The sequence below is a fragment of the Herpailurus yagouaroundi genome, unplaced genomic scaffold (genome assembly GCF_014898765.1).
Source record: "Herpailurus yagouaroundi ecotype Mexico unplaced genomic scaffold, PumYag 28, whole genome shotgun sequence".
Classification (NCBI taxonomy): domain Eukaryota; kingdom Metazoa; phylum Chordata; class Mammalia; order Carnivora; family Felidae; genus Herpailurus; species Herpailurus yagouaroundi.
In genome coordinates this window covers 64,467,649-64,488,117 of record NW_024412376.1, presented here as the reverse complement: position 1 = coordinate 64,488,117, position 20,469 = coordinate 64,467,649, and the positions used below count along the sequence as shown (strand labels likewise).

Here is a 20,469-nt window from a genome sequence, read left to right as displayed (position 1 = left end):
AATAGCTGTTTATGTGAAAACAACTTAGTACTTTAGTGCCCAAGTATAGTTAAAGCCTAATTGTGACCTGAATTTATATTGTAGGGACTCAATAGGAAATTTTCATTGATTCTGTGCCATCTGGTTATGTATTTCTACACATATTTCTGTGCAGTCTTCTATTGTGTATTCTTATTAGTCTTGCAGGTCTGTTTTCATTAGATATTATAGGTACTATATCAAAGATTGTTCATGAAAAATTGCAAAATAGAATCTCTTAGTGAATAGTTCCTTAAAGAACTTCTAAGAACTTCCCCTCCCCAAGGCATTCTTCTCTTTTTTCTTAATTTTTTCCAGTGTCAGAAATGGAAGAAACAATGCTATCTGTATTAAGGCCATCCCAGAAAACATCAGACAGAGTTGTTTCTTCTCCTTCTACTTCGTCACGCCCACCAATTGATCCCTCAGAACTTCCACCTGATAAACTTCATGTGGAAATGGAACTTTCTCCAGATTCTCAAATAACTCTATATGGACCATTATTAAATGCCTTCTTATGTATAAAGGTATGATTTTCAAAAGAAGTCACACATTTTTAAACATAGGTAAAACGGTTAATATCTAATTAAAATTGAGACCATTTGAAATAGCCAGTTAGATGGTTTAAAGTTGTTGAGGATATGTCATATATGTTGATTAGACTTGTGGTGTTAACTCAATTACAAATTCACTTATTAAAAATGGTGTACTTCTCAGTTGAGTTTTTGTTTTGTTTTTTTAGCATTGACTATATTCTAGGAATTGTACTAGTTGCAGGAGATAGAGATGATACAGCATTTTTTCTCAAGGAGGTAAGCTAGAGGATATAATAGGATAGACATATATAGGGACAAATTTTTAACATGTTGTAATATAAGAGCAAGAGAAGTACAAGAGAACCTTGTTATCTGAAAATAATAAAATCAGTGAATTAATTAAAAACAATCAACTTTATTTCATGCTAAACAATAAGCAAAGATATGTTTGGAGCACTTTCTTAACATTGAAGCAAATGTATGAAAATAAGGTTTTTTTCAGAGTATGACAAATTTAGGTTCTAAAGAAGTATGCCTTCTTTGAATAAAGACTGAATCAAATGTCAGTTCATTTTGGTATAATTTTTCCCTTGAAGTTGTATGCTTGCATAGTATGATAGCTCTTAAAGGTTGATCAAGCATGATCAAGGTCGATCAAGTAGAGAGGCTGTATTAAGATAAATATGTGAGCACTTTGTCAGTTTTCTACACATCACTCTTCTTTTGATATTCAAATCATGTTTTACAAAAGTCCCCAGCAAGTCATCAATAACTCTTACTGATTTACTCATTTTTATAGGTAACTGCTCTAAGCCTTCTAGATCCGTACTTTAGCACTGATAGTTTTACCTGTGATTTGAGCAGTTGTCCAGCATCACGTTTAGCAACTTCATAAAATTCTGCGTTTTTCCAGGATTTTGCCAATTCACTTTGCTTTAGATTTTCATTATACTGTTCAATGTTCTACCACATCTGATAATCAAAGTGAGACTAACTGTCCAAACATTATCAATCATGACCGTTAGAGTTACTTGTGGGATAGATTTTTGTGTGAGTCTAAGTTTATCATTGTTTACTTATTTGCTTCCTTGTGTAATTTCATAACTGGAGGTTTGGATATTGAATGCTTAGGTAACAGGCAATCCGATAATGTACAGTGACAGGAGTAATTAATTCTGGAAAGGGTCTAGGATGATCAGGGTTATCAGGAAAGGACAATCAATGTTTGTTAATAAAGGCTCTCTGGAAGAAGTACTTACTAGCTGAACAGATTTTGTAGGTATCTAAAATTTTTATATTTGATATAATGTCTTATATTTACTAAAAACTACCCTAAAGCATCAGATGATATAACTTAAGATAAAAGATGCAAGGGACAACGGGTTTAATATTTGTGGAATCTAAGGTGTCTGGTTTTAGGAGAGATTCCTGAAGGAGTGGTTCTTCAGATTCAAAGGGGAGAAATACCACCCCCCACCCCACACACACATTTTTTTTTTTTACCTTGTGACCATTGTTTGACCTAAAATATTCTTCACATATTTCTCCCAATATCTTATTTTCTTGGATTGCAGGTGAATAACTATGAAGGATTTAAAATGCATTTTTCATGTTAAAGTTTCCTTGAAGAGGCTGAACTATATTTTAATTTAAATGTAAGCAATGATTTAGTAAGTGAAGATGGTTATATTGTTATAATACGAGTTTTGAATACCAGCAAAGAGATATTGACACTGTTTTTTGCATTACTCTATGTATATGAGCCTCAATTTTTTTCTTCTAAAAATTCCATAGTGATATATATTCATCAAAAATAAGAGTACTGTAACAAAAATAAAGAGAAAGGAGTATATGCCTTCTTTGGACTTCTTTACAAATTCTATTCCATAAACGTAACCTCTGTTGATAGTTTGTTTTGATGCAGTCCTTTTCATACATTAAGATATAACAACTGTCTAGTATTGTCAAAAGTTTGTTGTACTAAACTTTGTGTTAGTATTTACATTCATCAAATTAACTCAGAACTTGTATGAAATGTCTACTAAAACATATTAAAATTTTTAAGGTTTTGAAATATTAAAAAATATATATATCTAAAATATGACAAACAAAAGGTTTTTTAAGCCAGTGAACTCTATGAACTCTTAATTAGGAATACAAGTAACTCCTTAAGTCTTTTTTTTTTTTTTCCTTCTTTCTTTTTTTCCCTTCCTCCTATATAGCTTAGGTGTCATGCTGGTATGGAGATATTATCTGATCTTAAATATCTCTCTTTAAATTACTTTTTAAACATTTGTTTTAATATATAACTTATGTTCTACTTAGTGTCAGTGTTAGAATGTATGTATCTATAAATGAAAGAAAACAAAGAGAATGTGAAAATTCATGTAACTGAGATTGTATTTTCCTTAGTTACTAGATTTAAACATCAAGAAATTTTAAAGGATAGGTTAGGAAAAAAATGAATCATTTTATATTTGTTTGACTGTAAAACTGATTTCCAAAATCCATAAAAGAAACTAGGCTTACTATTATTATTACTAGGAACTCTGAGGAGAATATATACTAACATGCATTAAAATCAATGAGAATATTTTATGGAAATGTCTACATGTTCTGAATTGACTTCTCTTTTTACATTTTTTCTTAATGGAAGAATGGAAATCTGAATCTAAATACTGATAGCATGTCAGTGGTAGTCAGTAGTAACTGTGGATTAAGGGTGGGTATAGTATGTATGTTTTTCTTACTGAAAAAAAAAGTTTTAGTGGTCTTAAACAGAAGCCTGGCTATCAAATTTCCATGAAAAAAATTTGAATACTGGAAACTGAGTACCTGTAGATTTTTTTTCTCCCCCTGCATCTCTGAATTTATTAGCCGTCTTCTTTTAACTATTGTGATAATTCTTCTTTTTCTTCTTTTTTGAGAAATGAGTATCATTACATAAATATGAATGTTTAGGCTGGGGAAAAAATGGTAGTGTCCTGTTTCTTGCAATAGTTACTTGACACTAATAATAAACTATCTCTAGGAAAATAAAATTTCATAGGACTCTTAAGTAGTTTGAAAATATAGCTTATTTTATCATTTTTAAATTCATTCATGCCACAAACTTGGCAAAGTAATATATTTTCCCAGTTAGGTAAGTCATTGTTTTGTTTCGTTTTTTTCCTAGTGTTGTTTTAAAGATAGTTTTAAAGATAGTTCAGTTTTGCATGCCACTTACCATAACATCGAAATGGAATTTTTATTTGTCTTTGTAAATATTTGTGTACATTTATTAATCTTAAAATACTATAAAAGTTTGCCATAATATATTACTACTTATACTTCAGTCAGCCTTTTGGTAATTTTTTTTTAGTGAATCCTTAAGAAATTAACCCTTACAGATGGGAGTTCATATACTAAAAACAAAACAAAACAAAAACCTAAAATGAAAACAAATAAAACTTCAATCACACACTCAACATTAAACATTTAACACAAGGCTAATGTTTTAAAGGAGTTACAATTTTATCACTATCTTTAATTTTTAAAATTTAAAAAAAAAATTATTTATTTTGAGAGAGAGAAAGAGAGAGGGAGAGAACGAATGTGGGAGGGATGGAGAGAGGGAAAGAGAGGAAATCCCAAGCAGCCTCTGCACTGTCAGCGTGGAGCCCTATGCAGGGCTCGAACCCATGAACCATGAGATCCATAAATCATGAAGATCATGAGATCATGACCTGAGCCAAAATCAAGAGTCAGATGCTCAACAGACTGAGTCACGCAGGTGCCCCTTAACAGTAATTTTGTCAATAATATTCAATAGGTTCAGACATGATAACTCATAAAAGACTCCTAGAGTGTTTTAACTCCCAAAACAGTCATTGGCATATTTAATAAAAATTAGCAAATGTCCTCTACCATGTTAGGGATTTCAGTATTCCCTAAAGAATTTGCTATGAGTTATTTCTGTTTTAGATAATTAAATGGAGATTGGTTTGTTAGCAAATTGAACATTAGGCCCAAGAGAATATTTTTCTTTTAATTTTAATAATCTATAGTAATTTTCTTTTTTTAAGGTTAAAAATTACAAGAGACTGTAAGAGACTACTAGGGAATCTTTTAAAAATAAGATATATAGAGTAGGATTATTAAAAATTGGCTAAAATGAGCATAACTTATTTCTGTTGATTTGTTGGTAACTCTTAGTATGTTGAAAGCTAATAAACGTGAACAACTGTACACTGACTCCATTGATAAGTTGTGTGGAGGAAGGGTGGAATAGAAGTGATTGGGTCTAGTGGCCATTTATAGTTAAATTCACTGAAGAAACCATTCTTTCCATCTGTCTCTGGAATGTATACCTGTTGCAAACCTACTGAACCCATCTCCAGGACTGGAATGGAATGTATATTTTGAAAAGCCTTCTCAAATGATCTAAGGGAAGACTGTGGCTCTGAATACCTCTAGATCTTTAATGTTGATTGAAATCAATTAGGGGCGCCTGGGTGACTCAGTCGGTTAAGCATCTGACTTGGGCTCAGGTCATGATCTCAGTTCATGAATTCAAGCCCCATGTCAGGCTCTGGACTAACAGCTCAGAGCCTGGAGCCTGCTTCAAATTCTGTATCACCCTCTCTCTCTGCCCCTCCCCTGCTGGCGCTCTGTCTCTCTCAAAAATAAATAAAAACATTAAAAAAAATCAATTAGACATTTATTTTTCATTTAAAAATTTTAATGTTGGAATTTAGGATAAAAACCAATGTTGATTTACATTTATATTTGTGCTTGAGTTTGTCCATGGTTCAGAGTTACATAATAAAGGCAAGTATCAAGATGTCAAGCAGGTTCTAAGTAGGACCTGTATTATTTAGAGGCAGATAACGATAGAGAATACAGCAAAAAAACATTAGTTTTGTGAGTCAGTAGCTTTGGGATTTTAATATTAGTCCTGCCACTAATTAACCAAATGACTATATGCCCTGCAACATTCTTTCCTATTAAAAGCTATTTAATTGGCCTGATTAATTGACTAGTCAGAAAATAAATGTCAATAAGTAAGATGCAGAATTTATCAAAATACTGACTTGATTTCTAATGTTCAAGAAATATAGTTAACTGTGCTAACAGGAATATTTTAACAACTTTTGATTGCTACTGACAGATCAAATTGGTCAAATTTAAATGCAGAATAATGGTAAGATAATAGAATTTCATTTAAAGTACATCAGGTAGAGGGGCACCTGGGTGGCTCAGTCAGTTGAGCTTCTGACTTTGGCTCAGGTCATGAATCTCACGGTTCATGAGTTCAGGCCCAGCATCAGGCTCTGTGCTGGTGGCTTAGAGCCTAGAGTCTCCTGCAGATTCTGTGTCTCCCTCTATTTCTATGCCTCCCCATGTCTGCCCCCCCTTCTCTCTCTCTCTCTAGCTCTCTCTCTCTCTCTCTCAAAAATAAAAACATTGAAAAAAAATTAAAGTCAGAGAGACAAATACCATATGATTTCACTCATATGTGGAATTTAAGAAACAAATAAGCAAAGGGAAAAGAGAGAGAGTCAAACCAAGAAAAAGACTCTTAATTACAGAGAACAAACTGATGGTTACCAGAGGGGAGGCATGCAGGTGGGAGGGATATGGGTGAGATAGGTGAAGGGGATTAAAGAGGGCACTTGTGACAAGCACCACTAGGTGTTGTATGGAAGTGTTGAATCACTATATTGTACATCTGAAACTAATATGACACTGTATGTTATTTGGAATTTAAATAAAAAGGTTTTTTATTTTTAAGTTTATTTATTTTGAGAGAAACAAAAAACAGAGTGAGTGGGGGAAGGGAAGAGAGAGAGAGAGGGAGAGAGAAGAGAGTCCCAAGTAGGCTCTGAGCTGTCAGCATGGAGCCCAATGTGGAGCTTGATCCCACAAACTGTGAGATTATGAACTGAGCTGAAATCAGGAGTCAGACACTCAACAGACTGAGCCACCCAGGCACTCCTAAATAAAATGTTTTTTTAAAAAGGAAAATAATAATAAATTTAAATTCTGGTGTAAAACGAACCAAGATATTAATAGTTAAAATACTTTGCATAAGGAATCAGGATGAACTATGTGAAAGGAAGTTTTGGTAACCATCAATAACATGTTTTTATCATCAGGAACCAAAATTGGACATTCCTATTCAGGTTGTTAAAAGCACTTTTGATATTATTTCACCCAGAATATATGAATTGTGGTAGTTAGCTAATTGGATTTAGATTGATTTTCAGTGAATTGATCTTCCTTCAAAGGATGTCTTTTGGGTATTGTTGTCTCAGAACTCTGAGAAAGATTGAAAACTTTTGAACCTTACACATCTTCAAAGTTTTCTTAGAGTTTTTGCTATAATTGGAGGTGGTTTGTCATGAAGCTTTACTATAAACTTAGGTTATTTATTTATTTATTTATTTGTTGTTACAGAATGTTTATTTGCTAAGTAGCTAAGTAGGTGTATGTCATAAGCATATCTCTCTCTCTCTCTCTCTCTTTTTTTTTTTTTTTTCCTTTCAAGGAAACAGACCATATACTTTTAACCAAAGAAAATAGGGAGATGCTTAGTTTACAAAATTCAGGCTCTAATTTGAAAAGTTACTGTTACATATCTCTTTGATAGCAATTTGTTCTTAATATTTATAGGAAAACTACTTTGGGGAAGATGACATGTATATGGATTTTGAAGAGGTTATTTCAAGTCCTGTTCTGTCACTGTCAACATCATCCAGCTCTGGGTGGACTGCTGTTGGAATGGAAAATGACAGAAAGGAAAATGAAAGTTCAGCCAAATCAATTCATCCGCTTACCTTGCGTCCTTGGGATATTACTGTACTTGTTAATTTGTACAAAGTTCATGGGCGTCTTCCTGTTGTAAGTGTTTACATAATCAAAATAATCTGGAGTGTATTATGAAATTCACCCAACTCAGACAACTAACTATATGTGTGTGTACACACATGCACACACTAATAAAAAAATTCAGATTCAAAAACTTTAAAATTTATCCTTTTACCTTATAAAGCTAGTTTATTATTTTCTTCATAATGTGATTACTTAATCATTGATAATTTTCTGTTTCTCTTCTTTCACTTTAGTTCCTTCTTTGCTGTTCTGTATCACGTTAGAACATTTTGTCACGATGTTGAGTTGCTGGGTTTATAGTTAGCTCAACGGATATTCTAGGATTTATGTTGTCTTATCCTTTATCTCCAACTCTAGACCATTGGGTGCCTTATGGTGAACTTACTACAAAATCAAGACGCAGATTGACCCTGGAGATTGAATTGTTTTCTGGGGTTTGGATCCAGCACAGAATCCTGGTTCAGTCTAAGGGTGACCCATGGACTTTTGGGGCTGACTTGCAATGGGATTATATTGCCCAGAGAACCCAGGGTTGTTGGAGTGAGGCCAGATAGGGAGGGTGAGGCCCTAGAGAATTGTGCTGCCTACTGGCTCCATGTCATGTACGTACGGTTGCACAGCAGAGGAGTCATCTCTGGTGCTTAGTGAACCTAATGATCTTAGTAGAGTACAGAACAGTTTTGTCAGTAAACTTCTGCTTTTTAAGAATCAAAATTTCTTAATTATATAAGTGTGATTTTTATTTCCCTATACTGCCTTGGTCTTTATTTTTTCCAATCTTGATTATGGTATTTTGTTTGACTTTAGCATGGAACCACTGATGGTCCTGAGTGCCCTACAGCATTCTTGGAAAGACTGTGTTTTGAAATGAAAAAAGGATTTAGGGAGACCATGCTGCAACTTGTCCTGTCACCCCTGAATGTGTTTGTCAGTGACAATTATCAGGTAATGTGAAAGTGAGTCATGGTAGGGGCTTAGAGATGAATTATTACTCTTTATAGGGTTGATACAGTGTGTTAGCTTCTGTGTATGGTATAGGTAGCTTTTTAAATTAGAAGCTTTTAATTTAACCATATTAAGAGGTTTTGTATATGTATGTGAGTTTTTCCAAGAATCTCAGTCTTGTTTTTTTTTTTTTTCTGCTGTTTGCTATTTATGTGATACCATACAATTGTACTCTATTGTTTTTAGAGATGAAGAGAAATATTTTATAAATTTTTCATGTTTATGGAAGGGAAAAATATATAAAATTTTGGTGGACTCTTTTGAAAATGACAACCTGAATATTCATCTTATCCAGTCCTATAAATCTCCAAACATACATATCCACATGGCCAGTAGTTTATTCTTTTCATGTAACACACTTAAAAGATACTTTGTTAATCCCTTCAAGATATCCCCTGGGCTGTTTGGAAGAGAACTGATAATATTCACCAAAAGGGAATAATTTACAATCTTGGGTAAATTATCACTTTGTTGTTATTTTTTAATGTCAAATGGCTTCACTTTTCATTTACTAGTACTTTAGGGCTCTTCCCTACTTTATTCAAGTTGTGAGCTTTAGAAAAATAAATGGATTTTAATATAAGGCAAAGTAAAATTATATGGAAGGATGAATCTGATACCCTCAAATCATCAACTGATGATAACTTGCATGGTTTCTATGTAGTAACTGATCATTTTATTTAAAATAGCCTATCCCTTCTTAACTCTTTTGCCACAACTGACCATATTTTTCTATATAGAATCTAATTTTTTCATATGTATATATTTTTGACATAGCTGAACTCATAATGGCTCAGACTTAACATACGTTTATTTTTGCCACAGAGAGTGTTTCTTTTATCAACTTTTATTTTTAAATAATAGGCATACCTCATTTTATTGCATGTGCTTTATTGCACTTTGCAAATATTGCATTTTTTACAAATTGAGGTTTGTGGTAACTTTGCATCAGGCCAGTCTGTCAGGGCTGTTTTTCCAGCAGCATTTGCTCACTTCATGTCTCTGTGTCACATTTTGGTAATTTTCACAATATTTGCAACTTTTTCATTATTGTATTTGTTATGGTGACTTGTGACCACTGATCTGTGATGTTACTTTTGTAATTGTTTCGGGGTGCCACACACTGCCCATATAAGATGGCAAACTTAATTGATAAATGTTGTGTGTATTCACCAACCAGCTGTTTTCCTGTCACTCCCCCTCTTCCTGGGCCTCCCTGTTCTCTAAAACACAAAGGTATTGAAATTAGGCCAGTTAATAACCCTGCAGTGGCCTCTGAGTGTTAAGTGAAAGGAAGAGCTGTACGTCTGTCACTTTAAGTCAGAAGTTAGAAATGATTCAGCTTAGTGAGGAAGGCATGTAGAAACCCAAGGTAGACTGAAAGCTAGGCCTCCTGCACCAGTTAGCCAAGTTGTGATGCAAAGGAAAAATTCTTCAAGGAAATTAGAAGTGCTGTTCCCATGAACACACTGATGATAAGAAAAAAAAAACCAGCTTATTATTATTATTTTTAATGTTTATTTTTTGAGACAGAGACAGAATGCAAGTGGGCTGGGGCAGAGGGAGAGGGAAGCACAGAATCTGAAGCAGGCTTCAGGCTTCGAGCTGTCAGCACAGAGCCTGACACAGGATGCGGGGCTCGAACTCACAAGCTGTGAGATCATGACCTGAGCCAAAGTTGGACGCTCAACTGACTGACCCACCTAGGCACCCCCACAACAGCTTATTTTTGATACAGAGAACGTTTCAATGGTTTGGATAGGAGATTAAATCAGCCACAATATCTCCTTAAGCCAAAACCTAATCCAGAGCAAGGCCCTCATGCTCTTCAATTCTGTGAAGTCTGAGAGAGAAGAGGAAGCTGCAGAAGAAAAGTTTGAAGCTAACAGAGGTTGGTTCATGAGGTTTAAGAAAAGAAGCCATCTCCATAACACAAAAGCGCAAGGTGAAGCAGCAGGTGCTGATGTAGAAGCTATAGCAAGTTATGCAGAAGATCTAGCTAAGATAAGTAATGAAGATGGCTACGCTAAAGAACAGATTTTCAAAGTAGATCAAACAGCCTTCTATTGAAAGAAGGTGACATCTAGGACTTTCATAACTGGAGAGGAGAAGTCAATGCCTGGCTTCAAAACTTAAAAGGACAGGCTGATATTCTACTTAAGGGCCATTTACAACTGGTAACTTTAAGTTGAAGCCAATGCTCATTTACCATTTTGAAAATTCTAGGGCCCTTAAGAACTATGCTAAATCTACTTTGCCTGTGCTCTATCAGTGGCACAACAAAGTCCGGATGACAGTGCATCTGGTTACAACATGGTTTACTGAATATTTTAAGCTCACTATTGAGACCTACTGCTAAGAAAAAGAGGGTTCTTTCAAAATGGGGGGGCTCATTGACAATGCACCTGGTCACCCAAGAGCTCTGATGGAGATGTACAGTGAATTTCATATTTCCATGCCTATTAGCACAATATTCAAATTTGCAGCCTTTGGATCAAAGAGTCCTTTTGACTTTCAAGTCATATTATTTAAGAAATACATGTTGTAAGACTATAATAGCTGCCATAGGTAATGATTCCTCTGGTGGATCTGGGAAAATTGAAAACCTTTTGAAAAGGATTCACTGTTCTAGATACCATTAAGAATATTCATGATTGACAGGAAGAGGTTGAAATATCAACATGAAGAGGAGTTTGGAAGAGTTGCTTCCAATTCATGGATGACTTGAGGAGTTTAAGATTTCACTGGAGGAAATAACTGCAGGTGTAATGGAAATAGCAAGAGAACTGGAATTAAAAATGGAGCCTGAAGACGGGACTGAATTGCTGCAATCTCATGATCAAACTTTAATGGATGAGTTGCTTCTTAGGGATGAGCAAAGAGTGGATTCTTGAGAAGGAATCTATTTCTGGTGAAGACGCTGTGAAGAGTTTTGAAGTGACAACAAGGATTTAGATTATTACATAAACTGAGTTGATAAAGAAGCAGCAGGGTTTGAGAGGATTGACTCCAAACTTGTAAGAAGTTCTTCTGTGGGTAAAATGCTGTTAAACAGAATGGCATGCTACAGAGAAATTATTTGTAAAAGAAAGAGTCAGTCAGTGCAGCAATTTATAGTTTCGTATTTTAAGAAATTGCCATAGCCACCCCAACCTTCATCAGCCACCATCCTGATCAGTTATTAGCCATCAACTTGGAGGCCAGGCTCTGCGCCAGCAAAAAGATTATGACTTGCTGAAAGCTCAGATGATGGTTAGCAGTTTTTAGCAAAAGTATTTTTTAATTAAGATACCTTTGTGTATAGTTTGTTTTTAGACATAATGCTGTTGCACCCTTAATAGAACTATAGTTTGGTAGACACAATTTTTATGTGCACTGAGAATCAAAAAAAATTTTATCTGACTTGAGCTATATTGTCATAATTGCTTTATAGTGGCAGACTAGAACTGAACCTGAAATATCTCTGAGGTATGCCTATAATTATAGATTCATAAGGAGTTGCAAAGATAGTACAGAGAGGTCCTATGTACCCTTCACCCAATTTCTCCCATGTAGATCTTTTACATAATAAGTGTAATATTAAAACCAGGATTGATATTGGTACAACGTGTGTGCATAGTTCTTGCCACTTTATCACATGTGTAGTTTCATGTAACTGCCATTGAAATTAAGATATAGAACTATTCTGTCATCACAAAGATCTCACTTGCGTAACACTAGTATTTTAACTTACTATAGAAACCTTAAAAATCACTCTCAGAGCACTTGGGTAGCTCAGTCAGGTAAGCATTGGACTCTTGATTTCCGCTGGGGTCATGATTTCATGGTTCATGAGATCAAGCCCCACATAGAGCTCTGCACTGACAGTGCAGAGCCTGCTTGGGATTCGCTCGCTCTCCCTCTCTTTCTGCTCCTACCCCCTGCTCATGCTGTCTGACTGTCTGTCTGTCACTCTCTCAAAATAAATAGATAAACTTAAAAAAATAACTCTTACCCTCCTGTCTTAGTAGGTCATTAGAATTGGTTGTTTTTTATTCTGGGAGGTGAGTATGTGGAGAAGAAACCCCTCTTTTTTAATCTATTGAGGAAATTAATAAAAATAAAAGGGAAATAAGTCTTCTTATGTCTGAGTTCTGAGAATCTTAGGTGAGTATCTATGTTTTCTTAGGCGTACTTGCTAACACTTCAACTTTTATTTATTTTTTAAAGTTTATTTATTTTGAGAGAGAGAGAGAGAACATGAGCACGGGAGGGGAGAGAGAGAGAGAGAGAGAGAGAATCCTAAGTAGGCTCCATGCTGTCAACGTGGAGCCCGATGCAGGGCTGAATCCCACAAACCATGAGGTCATGACTGGAGCTGAAATTAGGAGTCGGGCACTTAATGGACTGAGCCACCCAGGTGCCCTCAACTTTTAATTACTGCATTCTCAAAAGACTTTACTATATATAAAAAGAACATTTTATTGAGTTCATGAGAGTTCACATTAATCCTAATTATAATTGTAATTATTAGTTATTGGCAAACTTGTACAGAGACTGGAGTATAATGTATGATTTATTTGGTGATTAGAAAAGAAGTTTGTGGATTGGATTTATCAAGGTGCTAGTAGATGTACTGGTGGTATTTTGTTTCCTACGTGGTTAGCACTTTATAATTTACCCTGAAAGCAAGGGTACTTTCTATGTATTCTCTTAGAATTTACTTATCTACCTGACTTGATTACATTTCATATATCTGGCATGACTATTCCTAAGAATTCTTTTGTGGTACAGGTGAGTTACCCAGGATTTAGCTGCTTATTCTCAATAGCATTAGTCTTGTTTTTTTTTTTTTTTTTGTTTTTTTTGTTTTTTTTTTTTTGAGAGAGAGGGAGAGAGGGAGAGAAAGAATCCCACAAGGTGCAGATAGAGAGGGAGAAAGAGAGTGCAGAGCCCGGAATGTGGCTTGAGCTCACCCAAAGCTGGGCTTGAGTTCATCTGAAGTGGGGCTCAAGCTCACACAATGCAGGGCTTGAACTCACTAACCATGAGATTATGACCTGAACCAAAGTCAGATGCTTAACCAACTGAGGCACTCAGGCATCCCCTGATAGCATTAGTCTCAAGGCAGGGCCTCAAGGTTAAGGATCTGAGATGATGGATAGATTATTGTGTCCGACTTATGGAACCATCCCTTTTAACTTATGAGCATTTTATGATGTATATTAGTTTCCTAGGGCTGCCACAGCAAAGTACCTCACACTGGGTGGCTTAAAACATGAGATATTTGTTCTCTTATAGTTTTGGGGCTTAGAATTGTGAAATCAAGGTAATCAAGGTACTGGCAGGGCCATGTTTTCTCTGAAGGATGTGGGAAAGGATCTCCTTGTCTCTGCTAAGCTTTTGGTGGTTGCTAGCAATCCTTGGCATTCCTTGCCTTGTAGACTCATTGCTCAGCTCTGTGTCTTTGTCTTCTCATAGCATTGTCTCCATGTGTGTGTCTGTGTCCCAATTTTCCTCTTACAAGGATATCAGTCATTGGTTTAAGGCCTACCCTAATTTGATGTAACCTTATTTTGATTACATCTGCTAAAACCCTGTTTTCAAATACAGAAAGGTCATAATCACAGGAGCCTCAACTTAGGACTTAAATATGTCTTTTTAGGGGACACAATTCAACTCACAATATGATGCAACACACATAAAATCTAGAATATACTCTTTGTTGGTGTACTAGGTAAGCTCTATCTATCTTTAGGACAAGCCAAGATCCATATGTATTCTTGAGCTCAAAAAATATTGATCAGAAGTATCTTACGCTGAGAATTATCAAATCTTAGTGCCAGAAGTGATCTTTATTGACCATCCTCTCTAACTTCCTCAGGTAAAATAGAAGGGAACTGATGCCTGAGAAACATAGGTGATTTTACATACTGTCACACAGCTTGGATGAAAATAAAAGTAAAAATATTTTGAAAGAGCTGCTAGAGGTATTATAGTCATAATTTGAAATTTTCTTTTAAGAATTCCTTATGAATTTGATTTAGCTCATATCCTCTTTGTTTTTTTAAGAATACATTTCCTAAAATGTGTTGAAATAAGGAACACTATGCCTTGTGCTGATGGCCTGCATACACCTACCAAAAAGATTACTGTTGTAAAATTAGCTTGGGAATTATCTGTGAACTGTCTTAATATATATTAGTATACTGAATTCTCTGAAAAGACTTGCTGTAATATATAGTCACTTAGTGGTATCTACCTTTTGTGGTCACTGTTAGGTGCAGTGGGATAAGTGGTAAACAAGACAGAAATGGTCTTTACCCTAATAAACCTGGTGAAGAAGAGAAATATTGAGGAAATTAATATAATAAATAGTGGTCTTGAGACAAGAACATGGTAAGATTGGCCTTCTTAGATTTCTGTGGTTGTTTTGTAGAATATGTAGGAGACAGATGTAAAAGTGAATGCTGGGAGGCTTTGCAAAACCCTAGCAAGAGGTCATATTATTTGGACCATGTTGATAGCAGTGAAGATGGAAGAAAATCAATGCATTTCTGAGAGATTGGGAGTATAGTTTACAGAAATTGGTGACTGATGGGTAGGGCATGGCTGAACGTGTTTTGATTCTCTATTACTAATAATATTGTGTGAACTAGTGTTCTATGGAATACCCTATTTTAGGACATATCTTTTAGCTTTCTGAATAAATCCCAGAACTTTTCTCTTTGAAATATTTGCTGCTTTTTAGTAGTAAGTATATAATTTCTATAAGGTAAATCTATTCTTCTTATATTTATATATAGTTCTCAAAATCTATATGAAAGATAGCTTTCTTCCCTAGTTATTCATTTCTTGATCTTATATACTGTTCTCTTTTCTTCTCTGTTTTTTTCTTTTTAATATTTTTACAATTTATTTTTATTTACTTTTTGTTTTTGTAGAGAGAGAGTACAAGTTGGGGAGGGGCAGAGGGAGAGGGAGAATCTCAAGTAGGCTCCACACCTGGTGCGGAGCCCAACATAGGGCTTGATTCCACGATGCTGGGATTATGACCTGAGCCAAAATCAAGAGTTGCATGCTCAACTGACTGAGCCACCCAGGCGCCTCTCTTTTTAATATGTATTTTAATCTTATTATTCCAGCCTTCCCACCAAAGACTGGTCTCTTATAACCCCGTCCGTCAGAGTACTAGTTCCTTTTTATTCATTGAGGCAGTTATCAGAGAGGTCTCATTCTTTTTAGGACTTTACTATCTTGCTTTGCTGTTGGGCTCTTATGGATACTGTCACTAAAGGAGCTTAAATGAGACTCCTTATGGATCCTTAAGTCATATTTTCCGGAGAGCATGATTTTACTTGGACTCTGGAGGAAAAAAAAACAAAAAAAAAAACAAAAACAACTAGAAATTATAATGCTGATTTTCTTGTACTTCTTACAGTCTTACTATTGTTTTCAGCAGCGACCCCCTGTGGATGAAGTACTCCGGGAAGGTCACATCAGTTTGTCGGGTCTCCAGCTGAGAGCACATGCTATGTTCTCAGCAGAAGGTCTTCCTTTGGGAAGTGATTCTTTAGAATACGCATGGTTAATTGATGTGCAGGCTGGAAGCCTTACAGCTAAGGTCACAGCACCACAGGTATGATTCTCTGACTACTTTTCTTCCTTTGCTCACCCACTTCACCAAGAGTAAGTTGTATACCTGTTTAAACGTTCATTGCATTTTCACTATTGGCATTCTGATGGCCAGACAACTCTTTGCCTTTTGGATTGGAGTCATTCTTGCCATTCAGAATTGTCTTAGCAATGGATGAGTCAGAGACAAGTTTCACTTTTTGAGTCACATAATATTGAAGGGTGTAATGTTTTATAGTTCTTCATAATGCTTTCAAGATCGAGACTTTGGGAAAATCTCAGTATGAGGACTGTTCTGGAAATTTTATGTATTCTTAAAATTACATTAGTTTGCTCACTGTTAAAATTTTCTTTTCCCAGTATATGGAATAATTTGTTAAGAATTTTTCTTTCTTGTTTATTTCTTAAGTAGGATTTGAAAATATTATTTATGGTGTTAAGGATTAGGTAGCTTGGTTTTTTACTTGTCATATCTCAAAGCAAGATAACATCATTTGTATCTGCTATTAATGACGTGGATATTGATTTAAAAAAAATAAAAACAAATTTACTAGTTAGTAAACCGATGTAGAGTGTAGGTTGTGATCCTTCTGGATAAAAGCCCCCTCCTCTTCATTGTTCGCCTTATTCTTTATGACTCAGAGGTCATAAGGATTATTTAGTTCTAGAAATGGACCACTGAAATTTAGCCAAATAGCCATATTACTGTAACATTTCACCTGTTGAGCCACATATTTTTTTAAATTATTTTTTTAAATGTTTATTTATTTTGAGAGAGAGAGCACACACGGGAGGGGCAGAGAGAGAGTGAGGGAGAGGGAGAATCCCAAGCAGGCTCTGTGTTTCCAGCACAGAGCCCAATGCGGGGCTTGAACTCATGAAACGTGAGATCATGACTTGAGCCAAAATCAAAAGTCATATGCTTAGCCAACCGAGCCACCCAGGCGCCCATGAGCCACATATTTATAATATGCATACTTTTTGTGGCATTTCAAAAGATTGGAATGTGGTCTTGAATGTGTTAAATGTACATACTCAATTTTAATAAAAGTTAACAGAATGTGTATGAATCATTTAGAGGTAGGTAGTAGCAACAAGAAGGTGGATGAAGACTCTAGGTGCCTTGTATATTTGTAACCAGTTTTTGGAAGACAGCACACATTAAGATTCTAGAAATAAGAAAATGGAATTGAAAGGGATATTTTATATAAAAGTAGATAAAGAAAATATATAACAATGTATAAAAGCGGATGAAAAGAAATATTCAGTGCTGACTGCCATGACGACTGTCTTCCTTTATTATTGTCTGCTATCTCCTTTCTCTAATGTACAAGTAAAACCGAAACATGTAAAAAATAGCTTGTTCTTTAACAAACATGGAATAAAACCATGTTTATCCTGCTAAACTGGGCACAATTCCTTTAATCTAACAATTGTTAAAATCTCATATGTTTATAAGTTGTTCTTATTACAACACAAAACATTTCTCTTCTGCATTAGAATTTTGGCATCACTGTTTCAGTGAGTGTTTCATGAATCCATAGGTGCTTTTAATGTTTATTCCATTCTTTGTATATTTTAAAAGTAAAATTCATGTTTTCCAATAGTAGAAATTCGTACTTTTTTTTATGGAATAATATGTCTACCCATGTTTCAGTGTGTTTATTATTAACACCTTTAAATCAATTATAAAATGAAGGTATTTTTGTAAACTGAAGATTTGATGAAGAATTGATATATTCTTCAGTTTCTATTTACATAAACAAAAGTGCCTTAATCTTCAAAATACCTGATTTTACGAAATTGTAGCTCCCTACGATAGTTAGATTCAAATTTCAGATCAAAGCTTTATTATTAGATAGAAATTTTAGTTGTTTTTCTGTGCAGAGGATACTAGTTAGTCATTTAAGAAGGAAGATATAACCTTGAAGAAAAGTACATACTTTGTGAGTTGTTCAAGTTGAATTTTTCATTCTCACACATTCTGTCATTCACAAATGTCACATAAGTCACATAAACTTACAATGATGTCAAGGTAGAAAAATCATGATTCTGGCTAATAAATAGATTATGTAGCAGCAAGTATAAAATAGCATTTGGGTTCTTTCAAGCTGGATTATTCTTGATAAGCTTTAGAACTGTGAACACTTGTTTAGATTGCTAACACTGCTGTCAACCTGTCACTGCTTATTTTGTAGCTGGCTTGTCTCTTGGAGTGGGGACAGACATTTGTTTTTCATGTGGTATGTCGGGAGTATGAGCTGGAAAGACCCAAATCAGTAATAATATGTCAGCATGGAATTGACCGTCGGTTCTGTGAATCCAAGGTATGTTAACAAATATGTTAGCAGTATTGTAAACATTTATGGATTTTTTTAAATAAAAGATTGATGTATCAGCTTTAATTCAAATGCACATGGCCATAAAGTAAACATCATAGTTCAGTTTTCTCAATTAATGAAATTATTTTGCAGATTTGTAGCCAGTTGTTATTTAGTTGTAAGCATCTAACATATGAGGTAATTATTAAAACAAATTCACAAATAAATGGTGATATAAAAATTATATCTAACCTCTTAAATTTTTACGATAAACTCCTGCTTTCTTGCATTATTACACTCTTTCAGTTATGGCCATATATTTATGTAGAAGATTAAGAAACTGAAGCAAGAGGAAGGTTAAATTCCTTACATGACCTTGTTTATATGACTGTTAATATACCTGTTATACCTGTTCCTCTATAAGGTGGCTAGCAATGCTGGCATTTGCCAAGAAAACATGGCAGTTTCAAAAAAAAAAAAAAAAAATTTACCCTAATCTTATAACAGAGCTAACTATCGTTAACAGTTTAGTTTTTGTTTCTAGTTTCTTCCGTGTATTTTTTCCTTTTTTTTTCTTTTGTTATACACACTGTTTGCCATTACATTAGTGTGAATTGAAAACAATTCATCCTGCTTTTATTCATCCTCCAAAAAATCTATAACCTATGCTTACTCCCAACAATAAAGGAAACCATTGTAACTGGCGATAAAATTATTTTTTTCTTGCTGTAAAACACATTGCCAGAATTCAGGGAATCTTCAGTTATGTGTCAACAAATTAGTACCTTATGGATAATTCACACATCTTGCAGGCTTCTCCTCCTCCCTTTTTTTTTGTTTTTTGTTTTTTTAAAGACTCAGAGCTTTTATGCTGTATTAAAATCTTTAAGAATCAATTTTAATGAGGCATAATTTACATACAATAAATTAACCCTTTTTTAGTTGTACAGTTGGAATTTTGATACATATTTTATATATAAGGGTATAACCATTACCATCAGTGAAGACCTAGAACATTTATATCACCTTAGAAAATTACTTTGGGTCCCTTTGCCATCAGCTATTCATTATTCCATGCAACCATCGGTGTGCTTTCTGTCATTTCAGATCAGGTATTTTTAGGTCTGTTTTGTGTTTACACACCTTTTATTGCATTTCATGAATACTATGGGGTGTTTTGTTTTGTTTTGTTTTTACACATTGAAGGTTTGTGACAATCCCGTGTCAGGCACATCTATCAATGCCATTTTTCCAGCAGCATTTGCTTACTTTGTGTCTCTGTGTCACATTTTTTTTTCTTTTTTAATGTTACAAATTTTATTTTGCAGTGTATTTTTAATTTTTAAAATTATATCCAAGTTAGTTAGCATATAGTGCAATAATGATTTCAGGAGTAGAATCCAGTGATTTATTCCCTATGTATAACATCCAGTGCTTCTCCCAACAAGTATCTTCCTTAATGCCCCTTACCCATTTAGCCAATCACTCCACCCACAACCCCTCCAGCAACCCTCAGTTCTCTGTATTTAAGTCTCTTATGTTTTGTCCCTGTCCCTGTCCCTGTTTTAATGTTACTCTTGCTTTCCTTCCCTTATGTTCATCTGTTCTGTATCTTAAATTCCACATATGGGGGCACCTGGGGTGGCGCAGTCGGTTAAGCGTCCGACTTCAGCCAGGTCACGATCTCGCGGTCCGTGAGTTTGAGCCCCGCGTCAGGCTCTGGGCTGATGGCTCAGAGCCTGGAGCCTGTTTCCGATTCTGTGTCTCCCTCTCTCTGCCCCTCCCCCGTTCATGCTCTGTCTCTCTCTGTCCCAAAAATAAATAAACGTTGAAAAAAAAATTAAATTCCACATATGAGTGAAATCCTGTGATATTTGTCTTTCTCTGACTTAACTAATTTCACTTAGCATAATACCCTCTAGTTCCATCCATGTTGTTGCAAATGGCAAGATTTCATTCTTTTTGATTGCCAAGTAATACTCCATTGTATGTATATGTGTGTGTGTGTGTGTGTGTGTGTGTGTATACCACTATATATGTATATATATATGTGTGTGTGTATATATATATATATATACACACATATATATATATATATATAT

General features: G+C 34.8%; 1 protein-coding gene across 10 annotated transcripts in view; it reads left to right on the top strand.

Moving 5' to 3' along the window:
* The window catches only part of BLTP1 (bridge-like lipid transfer protein family member 1), a 220,428-nt gene that overhangs the window by 70,563 nt on the left and 129,396 nt on the right, over positions 1-20,469 (top strand). For 7 of the 10 annotated variants that reach the window (XM_040474634.1, XM_040474635.1, XM_040474639.1 and 4 more), the window contains 5 exons: positions 337-545; positions 7,209-7,436; positions 8,235-8,372; positions 15,853-16,050; positions 18,245-18,373. In XM_040474634.1, the coding sequence (XP_040330568.1) occupies positions 337-545; positions 7,209-7,436; positions 8,235-8,372; positions 15,853-16,050; positions 18,245-18,373 (902 nt within the window). The remainder of the gene's footprint in view (positions 1-336; positions 546-7,208; positions 7,437-8,234; positions 8,373-15,852; positions 16,051-18,244; positions 18,374-20,469) is intronic. The other 3 variants (XM_040474632.1, XM_040474646.1, XM_040474633.1) reach the window with 2 other exon arrangements.